We start from the raw sequence: 14,044 nt of genomic DNA, 5'->3' as shown, positions 1-14,044 counted from the left end.
CACAGCTAATGACTTGAGTATATTGAATATGGATACCTTCTGGTTTTACCACATCATTCCTAGGGGTCATATGCAGGAATGAAGCTGAGCCACTCCACTCCACTCACCTGGCCTGTGTGTGTGTGTGTGTGCTTGCATGCCTCCAGGGTGGTGGGCGTGGAACAAGGCCTCTCAGGTGTCTCCGAGCTCTTGACTCATCTGCCAATCACAATGTGCCTTTTTTCTTCTTCCTCCTTTTCCTCTCCCTTTCTCTGCCACTCAAAATTCCCCCAATTTACCCCCACAGCCATACCTGCTGGGAGAGGAACAGGGCAGAGGGAGGCTGAAGTCTGATCTTGATCTATACCAAAATGGACAGGAAGAATGAAGAAGAAGAAGGGGGAGGACCTGGTTCAGACTAGGACTTGTGACTTGCATGCATCGTTATGCGACACCACAGACTGAAAGGCTGCTCGGCTTCAACAGAGCGGATGTGAGGCTTGTTTGTTGTGCGTAGCAGTTTCAGGCATAATCAACTGAGTGTTCGGTGTATGCTGGGTGAGCATGTCTGTGAAGGTGCAGCACTTTGACAGCGATATTATCCCAGTATAACACAGCAGCGTGCCTTTCCATCCCACAAGACTTCAAACCTCACAAAGCCGGCCGATCATATGATGTTGCTGTAAAGACCCTGGAGGGGGTAAGTCATGTTTCACAGTTGAAAAGATTCCTGCTAATGAGAGTTTCATTTGTAGCTCTTTACGGTCTGAACGTGTTCCTGTCTGTGCCATGTTTACACTGATGGTAGTGAGTGTTTCTCCTCTTGAGAGCGATTCTATTATTATACGTACATTTCTCAGCTTTCGCTTTACCCAGTGTGTCTGTGTTCCTCTTTTTATTTCATTCTCCCCCCGGGAAGTTTTTTTTAACACTTCTCCTTTAACATTTTGTCAATCACCCTCTCAAGCCTGTGACATGCTGTATAAACTTCCCCTGGCGCTCTCCACTCCGCATACTGCAATTTGTTTGCTTAAAGTAGCCTGATTTGTTTTCTTCTTCTTCTATTTAATGAAGGAATCCAGAAATCTCTGCAGCCATCTGAGCATTTCTTCAACCATTTGTTATCATCAACAGTGCTGCCAAAGATAACATCACACATGTAACTGTGTTATCATGTAATACACAAGACTCTCAGTATTGGTCCACATGTAGTGGTCCACATTATTTCAGATTCTCCCTATTAAAACTCACAGAGGATCATCTGTGTTAATCTTCATGTGCTGCAGCACTTGTTGCACCCTGACAGGAACTGAGAAGTGAGCACCCACACAGGAAATGTGGTCACGGTCTGTCCCGGATGTTGGTAGCGTGACGTGAATACAAGAATAATGAAGATAGGCAGAAAAGTAAAGACACGAAAATAAAACGGTTTGACAGAGAGGGGGAAAGATTCAATCATGCAGAAGAGAATAAGATATTAGGTGGGACATTTTAACTGTTCGTCACCGGAATAATCATTTTCTTCTGTAGGCCTTTGCTTGTGTTGACCCTTTCACGGTTTTATCCTCAGCTCAGACTCACCGTGCAGCGTGGCGATAAACTGATAAACACAGGACCGCAGGCAGTTAAACTGCTCACCCGAAATATCTCCTCATACCCCACCCTCTCCACTTGCTCGGCTGATTCACTGTGTCTGCGGTCAGGAAGTACAAACTTGCTTTTGTGACATTTCACTAAAAGTCTGTTGCACTGTACACACCTGCAGAGCCACGCCAAGAAGTTAAAAAGAGTTGACAAATGAGCAGACAAAAAAACCTTCTCCAGGCTGGGTTGTGTTGACGCACAAGTGGTGAGTGTTTGGAGTATGTTTGTGCTATCGGGGCCGTACATGATTTAATCTCACTTTTGTTTTTGCTAGGAGGGTCGTGTGCAATTTGAAATGCTGTCCTCGGTAGTTTTAAATGTACTATTTCTCACAGATGAATAGAAAAAAAAGAAAGTAGAGCCAAAAGTCAACCCATGAATCATCGCTATTACTCCACAACCAAATATAGAGTCTTATGAATGGACTTTTTGTCTCTCAGCAAATCAGATGTTCCTCGTAAAGGCAGCAAGTTTTTTCTGCTTCAGATGGGAGTGTAGTGAAATATCTTTGAACATTAACACGTTTTTTTTTTCTCTCTCTCTCTCGTTACAGATCTGTGAATGGCGCCGTTGGATTTCGTAACATGCTTCAGGATTTCACATTCGTGGGATCCGACAGAATGATCGTTCTTCGTACGGCAGAGCAGGACATTTTGTAGCGAGGCAACATTTGCAGCTGCAGCATCTCTCACCAAAACCCACAGGCACCCCCAACAACGGAACTGACTGAGACGCATGCTAATGGAGGAGGAAAACGTGTGCTCCCCTCTACCAGATGTCACAGATTCAGTCCTACAGCGGCCTCAACAGGACTCGTGGACGTCCATCGACCACCAGTACATGAACGGAGAGGAGGAGGCCGTTGCGTGGAGCGACACGGAGGTCCAGATAAACCAGGCGCATGGGACGGATCCACTCAGTGTCTCCCTAGAGGCGGGACGAGAGACCCCTGAGGAGGTAGAACAGTGGGAGCAGGTGGTATGGCCTGTGAACTGTACCAGTCCTCCGCTTTCCTTCGCCACAGTGCAGTGGGACATGCCCGATCCCTCTGCGGCGACACCTTCGCTCGTGACCGACGGCAGCTCGGCCAATGAGCCGAGCTCAGGCGGCGTGACGACTTTAGACTCCACTTCCCCGTCGCTTCACCCATCTCGAGGCGTTCATCTTTTCACACGGGAGGGCAGAGGGGAAGAAGACAAGTTTGAGCGTCTGCCTCTCAACTCAAATCTAGAGTGGACAGGAAATGGCTCGGAGGTACGTACTGTATGTGAGGTGATACAAAAACATGTTGTCATGCTGCCAGAGACAGAGTTTAGTCTATTTGTGTGCGGTCTCGGTGCATATAGGTCTTCAGATTTCCTGTGTCATGAACCCGTTCTTCACTTGACTCTGGCCTCACGCCTCAGTCTGTCTCTGTAGAGACACGTGTTTGGGTCACTGTAGTGGGTTGAGCAGCGGCGGGAGGAACAGGGTGGAGACAATGTTCGTCAGATTAGAATCAAGAGTGCAGCTTCTTACTCGTGAGCCCCGCTGGCAGTCACACGCTTTCTCGCACAACTCATGCTCATGATCAATGGCCTGTGTTGCAATTTCCAGCCATGTGATGCTGCAGATGTGCAAGAGCCGCCGACACAGGAAAGGGAAGACCCAACACATGAGCTGTTAGAAAGCAATAACGGTACGTATCACTCGGAGGGAGACGGATTGATGTTTTTCCATTCGTTGCTCAGTTTGAGTCTTGGTTTCTTGTGGGTTTCTTGTTTTTTTAAATTCGAAAATAGTTCTGGTTTGAAGCTGCACATCTGTGATGTGTACCTTCTTCTTCAAAAATCATCCAGATATCGCACTGAGGGCAGACTTAGAAGAAGAAGAAGAGGAAGAGGAGGGACACTCGGTAACCTCGTATCCTGTTGAAACTGTGGACTTAATCAACATCCTTGAAGGGATTGATGCCTCAGAAGATGAAGCGGACAGTTTTGTAGATTTAAAACTAGAAGAGGAACAAGAGGAGCCCGACGTTCTGCTGACTGGACAGGGAGACTCGGAGGAAGAGCAAACTTCAGCGAACGGTGTTGAGGACGAGGGAGAAGAGGAGGACGAGCAGATAAACGTGTCCTGTACTGATGAAAGTGAAGAGGCAAACGTTGTCAGTTGTCTGATTGATGTGTGAGTATCAAGGACTTAACTTAAGAAAGGGGAACAGGAAGCATGTAACAGTGAACGCGTTCGGTATGTTAATCATGTCACAGTATTATGTGCTAATAACATGAACTAAAATCCAAATGTCATCCGCACCTTGTAGGGAGTTTCCTGCAGAGCCACTCCAAACTGACGATGCCGGACCAACTGTGAACCCAGATGAGCTGATTGATCTGCAGCAGTCAGAGCTGTTGGAGGAAAGGCAACACTCAGGGACTGAAGAGGACATAGAGGTACTAGAACGGTCACATGAAGATCCCACTGGTCAACCTGCGGAGCCAGAAATATGCGAAGATGTAGATCAGTGCATTGACCCCGAACAGTCGGAGGACGACGTCGAAGAACTGTCGACCCGGGCGGCAGGTGACACAGAGAGGATAGAAAACTCACCGGAGATAATGGAGCTGACGGAAGAACCGGAGGAGACGAGTTGTTCGGAGGAACGAGGTTGCGAACAGCACGTAGAGCTTTCACCGCTGCTCGAACGAGCCGAGTCCGAGCAGCTCGAGACGACCGACGAGTTAAAGGAGATCCTAACAGAGGCGTCGCAAGACCAGTTAGGACAGTCGCAGCATCGGAAACAGCCACCAGAGATGGAGCCGACGGAGGAGTCGACCCGGCGTGAAACTGCGGACCCGCCACGGGACTCCACTCAATCACAGCAGACGGTTTCTGTCGTCGCGGCAGAGCGGCGAGAACAGACGGAGCCGTCAGAGCAGAATGAGCAGACGCCGCCAACGAGCGACTCGTCTCTCGCTGGGCAGCTTGTGCAGCCGGAGACAGATGAGTCGGAAATAACGGAGCATCTGTCTCCCGGGCCCGAGGTCACGCGGCAGACAGCGGAGGCCGAGTTCAACCGGGTGGACGAGCAGGCGGAGGCGTCACATCGCGGGGAGGAAGTGGGAGGCGTCGAGGACGGCTCCGTGCGAACAATCGCCGCAAATGACGAGCAACCCAAAGCCCCCGAGACAGCAGCGCCTCACATGAACGGAGACGTGGTGAACAGGGAGATGGCCCGCCGCCTCGCCGAGCGGCTGTATAAGTTGGATGGGATCCAACGTGTGGACGTGGTCAAGCACTTAGACAAAGAGTAAGCACATTATTTATGTTTTTATATCTTAAGGATGATGGTGTTATGAGCTCCGCAGCCAAAACCCACAAACTGGCCAGTGGAGCTGCAGCCGCTGAAGCTTTTCTACCTTTTTAAACAGTAACTCATCACCAAGTCTCTGGGTGCTCATGGCATCTGGTTGTTGCTGTCGTTGCGGTTTAGATAATCATCCCTGAAATATCGTATCGATGTGAAGTTAAAGATACTTTATTTGTTTTCTATTCTCACCCAGAAGAAAACGTCTTTGGACTAAAATAAATCAGGTTCATTTTTAAGAAGTAAAGTGGTCACAACACTGACACAGAATGTGTTTTGTTTCTGTTTAGCAATGACTTCAGTCGAGCTGTCGGGGAGGAATACCTGAAACTGTTTGACTTCACCGGGCAAACTCTGGATCACGCCCTGAGGTGAGAGTTACAGAGGTGGAGCTTGGATTCTCGTGCACTGACGTCTCTCACGAAACACGCTCACATATCGTCTTGTATATGTTGTTTTCTCTCTCTCTCCCTCTCCCTCTCTCTCTCCCAGGTCTTTTCTGAAGGTGGTGGTGCTGATAGGAGAGACCCAGGAGAGAGAGCGCGTGCTGCAGCATTTCGCCTGCCGCTTCCATCGGTGCAACCCCGACTCCTTCACCTCTTCAGGTGAGCTCCAGAAACGCTCGACTCTTTTGGTTTCTGCTCAAAGATACGGCAGCGAGCGCTCACGTGTGACAGATGAATGTGTAATTTTCCTTCGTATTTATTTTGACATCCTCAGAGTCTGTGTTGGCGCTCACATGTGCTCTGATGCTTCTCAACACTGACTTGCATGGACAGGTGGGAAACATTTATGAGTTGCACCTGAAGCTTTGTTGTGACGTGGCTCCGTGTAACCAGGCGATCTCTGTGAGGCATTCGGTCAGTCACACGTTTTGTGTGTTCTTAACAGAATGTGGGGAAATCAATGTCCTCGGCTAAGTTTGTGTCCAACCTCGATGGGATGAACGAAGGAGAAAACTTCAGCAAGGATCTCTTGAAGGTAATACTGTCACTGATTTTCTTTTTCAAAAAGCTAAGTCACATCCTTGTTGGGGAACAATATTTAACCTCTTCATCTCCATTTCAGAGTCTTTACAATTCCATAAAGAGCGAGCCGCTGCAGTGGGCCGTGTAAGTCATGAAACATCATCCGTTCTTTGCGTATTAATAATCTTACACATACATTAAGAGTCTGTCTTTGCATGTCACAGTGACGAGGAGGAGCTGAAGAGCTCCGTGTTGGTGGACGAGGACGCGAGGGAAGATGCGCCGCTGCGTTCGAAGGCGAACCCCTTCCAGGACGTCCCTCACGACAAAACGGCTTCCGTGGCCAAGCAGGGATTCCTCCAGAGAAAGCTGCACGCCGACATCGACGGCAAACGCAGTGAGTGAGACGCGGACTTAAAGGCGCAAAAGTCATTTAGCTCATGTATAATCTGTCTGACGGGGTTTGGTGTGGGGTGTTGAGGATTTCTGATGTTTGGCTCTGCTACGGTGAAATGTGCTACTTCTGGGACATGTTGGCGATGCAGTAGGCAGCTTCAGCTCTTCATTACTGATCATTTCTGGTCTCATTCGCATTAAGTGGCGCTCATCATTGAGGCCTTTTGATATCAATACTTCCCAAATCTTCACACACCTGCTGCGTGTTTCTGTGTGGCAGCTCCGTGGGGAAAGAGAGGCTGGAAGACGTTCTACGGAGTGGTGAGGGGAATGGTCCTTTACCTGCAGAAGGTCAGTAACTCATCCAACAGGATTCTCAGTAGCACTCCGTGTCGTTATTACCTCTCCCTACAGTGTCGATAATTGAGTGTATTCATGTGCGTCAGGATGATTATAGGCGGGATCAGCCGATTGACGAGGAGGTGGTGAGCTTGCACCACTCTCTGGCCGAGCAGGCGGCCGACTACACCAAGAAGCCACACGTCTTCCGTCTGCAGACGGCTGACTGGAGGGTTTTACTCTTTCAGGCCTCGTAAGTCACAGCGGTGTGTGTGTGTGTGTGTGTGTGTTTGTGTCAAAGAGTCGGACAGTCAGTGCCACACTGTTTGTCTTCCTCTCAGATCCAGAGTGGAGATGTATTCGTGGATCAGCCGCATCAACCTGGCCTCGGCTCTTCACTCGTCGCCCCCGTTTCCCGCCGCCGTCGGCTCTCAGAGGAGATTCTGCAGACCCATCCTCCCCTCATCGCAGTCTGCTCACACTCTGGTACTTTGTTTGTTCCTCAGCAGGATTTGCTTAAAAAGGATTTGCCTGCAGCCTCTTATCTGTCGTGCTGCTCTTCTCCCTGTGCAGGAACGTCAGCTGCAGTCGTATGCAGGAACGCTGGAGTCCTTCAAAGAGGACTTGTCGTACCTGCAGCAAAACCTGCCAGAGGGCAAAAGAGCCAAAGCCAAGGAGCTGGAGGAGCATCGCGTCAGAGCGGAGTACCTGCAGCACGAGGTAATGAATGCGCTGCGAGTGAACGTGTGTGTGCGTACAAGTGTAAAAATCCCCATAAGTGACCCCGTGCATGTTGAAACCTTTGCAGATGTGTCGCTACGAGATCTACATCCAGGGGTTGGAGGCGTGGAAGAGCGTGAAGAAGACAGGCGGCAGCGTGTCGAGCGTCGCGGACCTGAAACGGTTTGATAAAGCAGTGTGGGCAGACGCTTTGACGGAGGAAGACGAGGTTGAAGGCATGCTGAAAAAGTCCTACTCCAGCCCCTCTCTGGAACTGGAGCTGGCCCCTCCGACGGTGATCAAAGTCAGACGCAACATCTCAGAAAGACGGACTTATCGCAGGACCATCATTCCCCGGTGGAATAAGGAGGTCTGAGCGTTTAGTGGACGCACTGAGCAGAGAAGGAAAGAAGCACCAGAGTCGTATATTTGAGGCTTCAGCGAGTTCGTGTTTTGTTTCTGCATTTTTATCTTGTGCACTTTTACAAAATTACACCTCAGGGAATCCCAAACCCTCAATTTCTCTCAGGAAAGAAGGCGGGAACCTGATTAATTTCCTGAGTGACTCAAAGTGTCTGGAGTGGATTTATTTTTGTTTAGTTGTGTTGACTTTGGTCTGTAGTGCTCAACATTGTACAAATTTGCTTTCATTTGTTCTTTTTACTTTGGGCAAAACTGTCCCTTTTTAAAACGTCGACCACTAGAGGGTGCTGTAGCACAGCACATCTGTGAGTGAAGGGAGGGGAACAGGATGTGTGTTTAAAAGAAAAGAAGAAAAAAAATCCGAATTGCACTTTCATTGTTTTTAATATTGTCTATAATATGTTGATGACATCGTTACATATTGTTTCCAAATGAAGGATTTGTTTTTTAAAATGCCATGTATTATTTTCTCTTTGGGGAAAAATAAAATGTTACTTCTGTTCTTCATTGAGACTCTTCATGAGTGTCAACACTTCAGGTTTGAGGGCCTGGAATTCAGTTTGAATTTAGACACGACGAACATTCAAACATTCGCTCCACAGCGACAGGTGTTGTGAGATGTAAAGTCAGATGCAAACATTTTTCCTTTCACCACGAGGTGAGTTGTAAAACGAACAGATGAGCAACACTTTTTCACGAGTGTCACTTTTGTAACATTTTTAACGTTTCCGTAATCAGTTTCTGTTTGATCTTTCATAAAAGAAATCCGCTTTATTATTGACATTCAAACACAGTAAAATGCTTGTGTGTGTGTGTGTGTGTGTGTGTGTGTGAGAGAGAGTGTGTGTGTGTGTGTGTGTGTGTAATCGCTCTCAGTGGCACGGGCCCCATTTTGTTCTCTTTCAGCCTGACATGTTGAGCAGCAGTCGACCTGGGGCGGTCAACAATAAGAGCAGGATGTCTGGAATTAAGCCCCCCACCCACCCCACCTCCCCTCCCCTCCCGCTCCACACACACGCACACACACACACACACACACACTCACAGGAATGTGATGTGACAATAGGAAACGCAATGAAGAACACAGACAATACAGACGGGGACTGTTTGGGTGCCTGAATCGGATCAAGGCACCGGACAAGCGGACGTTTCATTGAAGCCGAAGCTCCTTGTTCAGATTTATTTAAGGCTTCTCCGCCCCGGACAGACAGGTGAAACTCTGACGGATCATCGGTGGTGCTTAGTTAACGTGATAAAGCTCAACCTCTTGTCCCATGAAAGGAAGCGGCCTCCATTCATTCGCAGGAACAACAACAGCTCATTAAGATAAAGTCAGATTCGGCAGATGAGGGTGACTGATGGCCCACGTGAGTGACGGGGGCTCGGGGCCATCATAGCACCTTGAGAAGGGCGGGGCGGCGACGCCATCTTGGCTAACCTAAATGCTCTCGGGCCCGTGACGAAATGTTACGACAAGAGGCGGCCATTAGCGCCCGCTGTTCTCCGGATCAAATTGAAATGTTTAATAATGTGTTATGTTCCGACTGGGGCACGAGTCTGCGCTGGGAGGTTTTCTCGTTGTGCGCTGGCGTCACACAGGAGCTCTCGAACCAAAAGCTTCTTCTCACATGGCCCGTGGACCATGACTTCAGCGGCGGTGGTGGCGGCCTTGTTTTGGAGTGCCATCTCTCTTCTCCTCTCCAACAACAATAATGACCTGCTGCAGCAGCAGGGGCTGCATTAGCCGCTGGGTTCAGAGGGCACCCTTCCCAAGGAATTGGCCTGTTTTTGTTCCATCTGCGCCACTCCATTCTCAAGCTTTGTGCGACTCAGTCAGGCCTGGGTGGGTAATTAAAAAGGCAAGAGCTCAAGTTGTGATCATTAGGGGCTTGTCCAGCATGGGCTCCAAAAAAAGACCCCGACACGTAAGGTCACCCTCTTTTTCTGCTTTTCCTCCCCCCCCCCCCCTCACACACACGTCGTTGCTTTGAACATTGCTCTACATCCTCAATGGCTCTGAGATGCTCTGTAAATATTAACACCTGCAAACACTGCCAGCGAACATAAACGGTGCCGTAAACACTCACATCCATCCCTGGGATTCTCTTTTTTCTGTCCCGCCCTCAATGCTCCTCCTGACGCACATTCTCCATCTGCTGCCGACGCGTCGCACGCTCCACTTGTTACTTTTGATCTCTTATCTGCACCAAACACTTGATTTCTCCCACTCTGGCTATTGAAACAAAACATGTTTTTGTCCTCTCCCCCCTTCATCCTTGGCTCTTCACTACTGTTTCCTCGTCTAGAGCCCTCGAAGCCTCTCTGCGGTCCTTTCAGGGGTTTTGTTTTTCCACTCGGAGTCTACTCGCCTCTTTCACTGAGACATTAACTCATAACGCTCTTCTTATTCTCTCCGAGCTTTCGCTTGTACCAGACATCTCCTGTACCTTTCTTGCAAACGCAGTCAATATATTTGGCTTGCGTGTGAGTGTGATTTCCAGCGGGAAGTGATGTTCTTTTATCGCTGTAACTTGATTTGAAAGAAATGGGAGGCACTGAAGAAAAACATCTCCCCTGCCTTCTTTCCCCCCCACAGACTGCACTCATTAGTATTGCTTCTCCCATGGCCAGACATTTTCATTTTATTTGCCTATCGGACCCAAACATGAATCACTCTTTAGATTTCATCAGAGTCGACCCTCCGTACCTCTCATACAAATGCCGGCTTTTTGTCGCAAAGGAGCCTCTCATTGAGAGAGTTAAGGCAAGTGCCTTGCTTAAGGGCATTGAAACGCATGACCTCTTTTTGCCCTCTCCTCTTCCACACACACACACACACACACACACACACACACGCACACGCACACTCGCCTGCCTCTGACAACACTCCTCGGGCACAGACTCTTTTAAGATGCAGGACAAACACACCGGTCGTCGCTCCATAGGTCAACGCAACGTACAGCAGAGCAAGAATGTTCGTGAAGTTATCTCCTCCATCTTATCTCATTTCGTCGTTCAACTGGAAGCAGGAATCAGTTTGAACTTTAATCCAAAGCCATGTGAATATTTGCATGAATTCATGATCTTCAACCTGCAGTTTAATTCAAGGATAAAGCAGCATTATCGGGACGTGTGCGTGACGTTGAGTGAGCTGTGTGTTTGACTCCCCCGGCCTCCACAGGTCAACCCTCTCCCTCAGGGCAGTACCTGATACCTGGCAGATTTTATCCACCTCCATGTGTGTGTGTATATTGTTGAATGTGTGTGTGTGTGTGTGCTTTGAAAGGTGCGTTTTTCTTGATGTCTTCCAGTCAATAGCAGCTTCCTGCCTTCAGGGCCTGTGTGTTGTTTAATAGGCTGGTCGGACACAGGGCACCTGTGTTTCCTCTCTCAGCCTGCTCCCAAACAGAAACACCCTCTGTTTCACCACTTTGCTCTGTTTGACTGGCACATTTGTTCCAGGTGCATTATGGTTAAAGGTGGAGGAGATTAGATAGCTTCTTGAAATCTGAGGAAGGTGTTGTCTTCTGAAGTCCGCTCAGGTGTTCGGAGGCCCTTTGGCTCTTGTGCCAACGTTCCGTCGGTCCCGAACCTTTGATGGATTGTCACGACATCTTGCACAGACATTCGTGGTCCCCAGAGGATGAATCTTAATGAATTTCTTGCATCTTTTTCTTTCCATCGAGCACCACCATGAAGTTAAATGTTTCAGTGAAATATCCCCACACTTACTGGATGGATTGGCAGAAACTGTTGACTTCAGTGATCTCACGTCTCCTTTATGAGGAAGACACTTTTGGTTGTAGTGACAGCGATTCATTGTTTAGTTTGGAGGTTCATTTTAGTCCTCGAAAACAGGAACAAGGATGAGTGTTAATGATGCTTTCAACCACAAGGATTTTCCGCTGAGGAAGGTCAATTTAGCAGGTGTTCATATCTGCCTGACCATGAATTGTAACATCTTTGGTGATCCTTAACCTTTCCTCTAGTGCCATTATCAGGTAAAATATTGGGTTCAATGCGTTGCTGTTTCTTTTATCACCAATACCTGCATCACGAAGACATTCCCTTCAGCCCCAACATTACTTTTACTTTACTTATTTTTGTACATGCATGTCTCTACGTAAGAATAGTAACAGAGAGTAGTTTCAAGTTTAAAAATGAACAAAGAGAGCCTGAGAGAGAAGTTAAAATTCTGCCTCCATTCCCCTGGCTGCACAGCGGCTCATCGTTGCGTAAAGTCGGCGAGATTGTCAGATGGTTGGTTTCAGACTGTTGAAAAAACTGCCGCACACAGCTCCCACAATTCCAGCAGTCAGAAAGGTGAAGTATTGATTGTTAGTCCTGTTAAGTAACCAAAGGAGAATCTCACACTCTGGAAGGGGCTGCTGAATATTCAAAGACAAAGAGATGACAAAGGGTTCAAAACAATCAGCCAGGCTTCGGCTAAACAATTAACAGACAAGGTGATGGGTTCACTCACACGATGTGGCTTTTCTGGAGGGCCACAAAGACGCCTGAACCGGGGCGGGGGCCCACAGTGCGGCGCTGCCATTCAAAGTTTGAAACAACAGCGTGTTCCGCAGCTCATTTGGACGGACAAATGATGTCAGCCTATAATGCTTATTTGCCAGGCGGAGTCGGTTGGCCCACTGTCTCGAGCCCAGAGATAAGTGGAGAACTTTCCAGATGACTGGCGCAGGACAACCCCGACCCGTCAGCCCACTGATTGCCACACACTCCTCTGCTGCCTTTTTGCCAGCAATTTCTCCAGGGGCCCCCATTCTGTCTTTGAGTTTGTCCCCATAATGGTGATGGGACACATGCCTTCTCCTCCATCCTACACTCACACACACAGACACAGTGTTAGTATGGCTCTGTGTTAAATGCAGTAAGTCCTCGTCCTGCCAGCTTTGTCTGCCCTCAGCTGTTCCGGCCCGGTGCCTGTATTGTGCTGCCGGGCTCATTACCAGAAGCACTGTGGCCCGAAACCTCCATCGCTAATAGGCCCAGAGAGAGACAGAGAAGAGTTATTTCTGCTGTGGCTCGTGCGTAGCAGTGTGATGTTTTTGTTTTTTTTACTCCTCTGGCAGTGAGACTGTTAATGTTTAACGTGAACTGCTGTTATTTCTCTGGCCGGCCATCAGCTGGATGAGGAATTTGAAATTGGGTTCGGTGAAAAGGTTTACCTTCGCCCCTGTGAGGCGCATCAACTTGAAAAGCTCCTCTGTACGAGTGTATATGGATTCGTGTGTGTGTTTCTGCATGCCTGAGCAGGGAACTGCAAAGAATGAAAGAGTGTCCAGTCAGTTGATGGGCTGGAGTGGAGTGGGGCAGGCCACTTGGACAACAATGGGATGAAGTGCAGCTGTTGTTTAAAGTTTACAGGGTGTGTACAGTAGTGCGGCTGCAGGAGAGGGATACAAAGAGAGCGGTGTGAAGAGGTGAGTCAGGAAAATGGTGAAATGTGAGGAGAGGGGAGGCTTGGAGGAGCAGAGAGAAAGAGAAGTACATACTAGAAGGACGTCAGGCCGATCTTCATCAGCAGACAGATAGCGCTCCGGCTGAACTGATATGAGGACTTTAAGTGATTGTTTCAGAAGTCAGACAAAAAGCGTCATTCAAGAGTTATGTAATTAGGCTTGAGGGTTTCTTTACTGATGAATTAGGCCATGAACCACACAGAAGTTCTTGAACTGAGAATTACGGTGGAGGTTGCAGTGGTCTAATGAGACCGAACAGAATAAAACCCAGCACTGAAACTGGAGCAAGTTCAAGCGCACGTTTCCCCACTGATGGGAATCTTAAAGTTACTGGATATGGTTTCATTTTTAAATATATTCAAAAAATAAACCCATAAAAACAAAAATGAGTTTTTTTAGCAGGTCATAAAAGGCTACTCGATAAGAAAACATAACTATAAACAAAGACATCGTAAAGTAAATAAATACTTGACTTTACATTGGTCAATATTATATTTGTTATATTGGTACACTTTTGGTCAACTGTGCTAAAACATCTGTATATTTTCTTGTATAAAAATATATTTTATAGAATTCAAACTTTGGCTACATTTAGTTTTACATTTACATCACATTTGTTATTCATGCATCATATGACATATTTACAATGCCATGAAAACTGTAGGAAGACTGCGTGCTGTGATGAAAGCTCCAGAATGGTCTTTGTGGAGAGATAGTTTGTCCACTATTCATATGAAACCAGCTGC

The 14,044-nt window shown here is 47.9% G+C and overlaps 1 protein-coding gene across 3 annotated transcripts; it reads left to right on the top strand.

Annotated features, from left to right (window-relative positions):
• Positions 1–387: 387 nt before the first annotated feature.
• Positions 388–8,322, top strand: LOC306792792 (uncharacterized protein). 3 transcript variants are annotated; one of them, XM_079290101.1, is made up of 17 exons: positions 388–472; positions 621–679; positions 2,177–2,877; positions 3,220–3,301; positions 3,462–3,789; positions 3,926–4,912; positions 5,260–5,340; positions 5,462–5,574; positions 5,690–5,748; positions 5,861–5,950; positions 6,038–6,081; positions 6,162–6,334; positions 6,614–6,684; positions 6,780–6,925; positions 7,014–7,158; positions 7,246–7,392; positions 7,481–8,322. In XM_079290101.1, the coding sequence occupies exons 3-17, from the start codon at positions 2,359–2,361 to the stop codon at positions 7,766–7,768; spliced, it is 3,273 nt and encodes a 1,090-aa protein (XP_079146227.1). In that variant the 5' UTR covers positions 388–472; positions 621–679; positions 2,177–2,358; the 3' UTR covers positions 7,769–8,322. The 3 variants fall into 3 exon arrangements, with proteins under 3 accessions (XP_079146227.1, XP_079146226.1, XP_079146225.1); XM_079290100.1 differs by lacking the exon at positions 388–472 and adding an exon at positions 1,745–1,828 and having other exon boundaries at positions 484–679; XM_079290099.1 differs by lacking the exon at positions 388–472 and having other exon boundaries at positions 484–679.
• Positions 8,323–14,044: the final 5,722 nt, after the last annotated feature.

This window comes from Melanostigma gelatinosum, assembly GCF_949748355.1.
Source record: "Melanostigma gelatinosum genome assembly, chromosome: 18".
Classification (NCBI taxonomy): domain Eukaryota; kingdom Metazoa; phylum Chordata; class Actinopteri; order Perciformes; family Zoarcidae; genus Melanostigma; species Melanostigma gelatinosum.
Note: the sequence above shows the minus strand (reverse complement) of the source record. Positions and strands in the feature narration are given on the sequence as shown.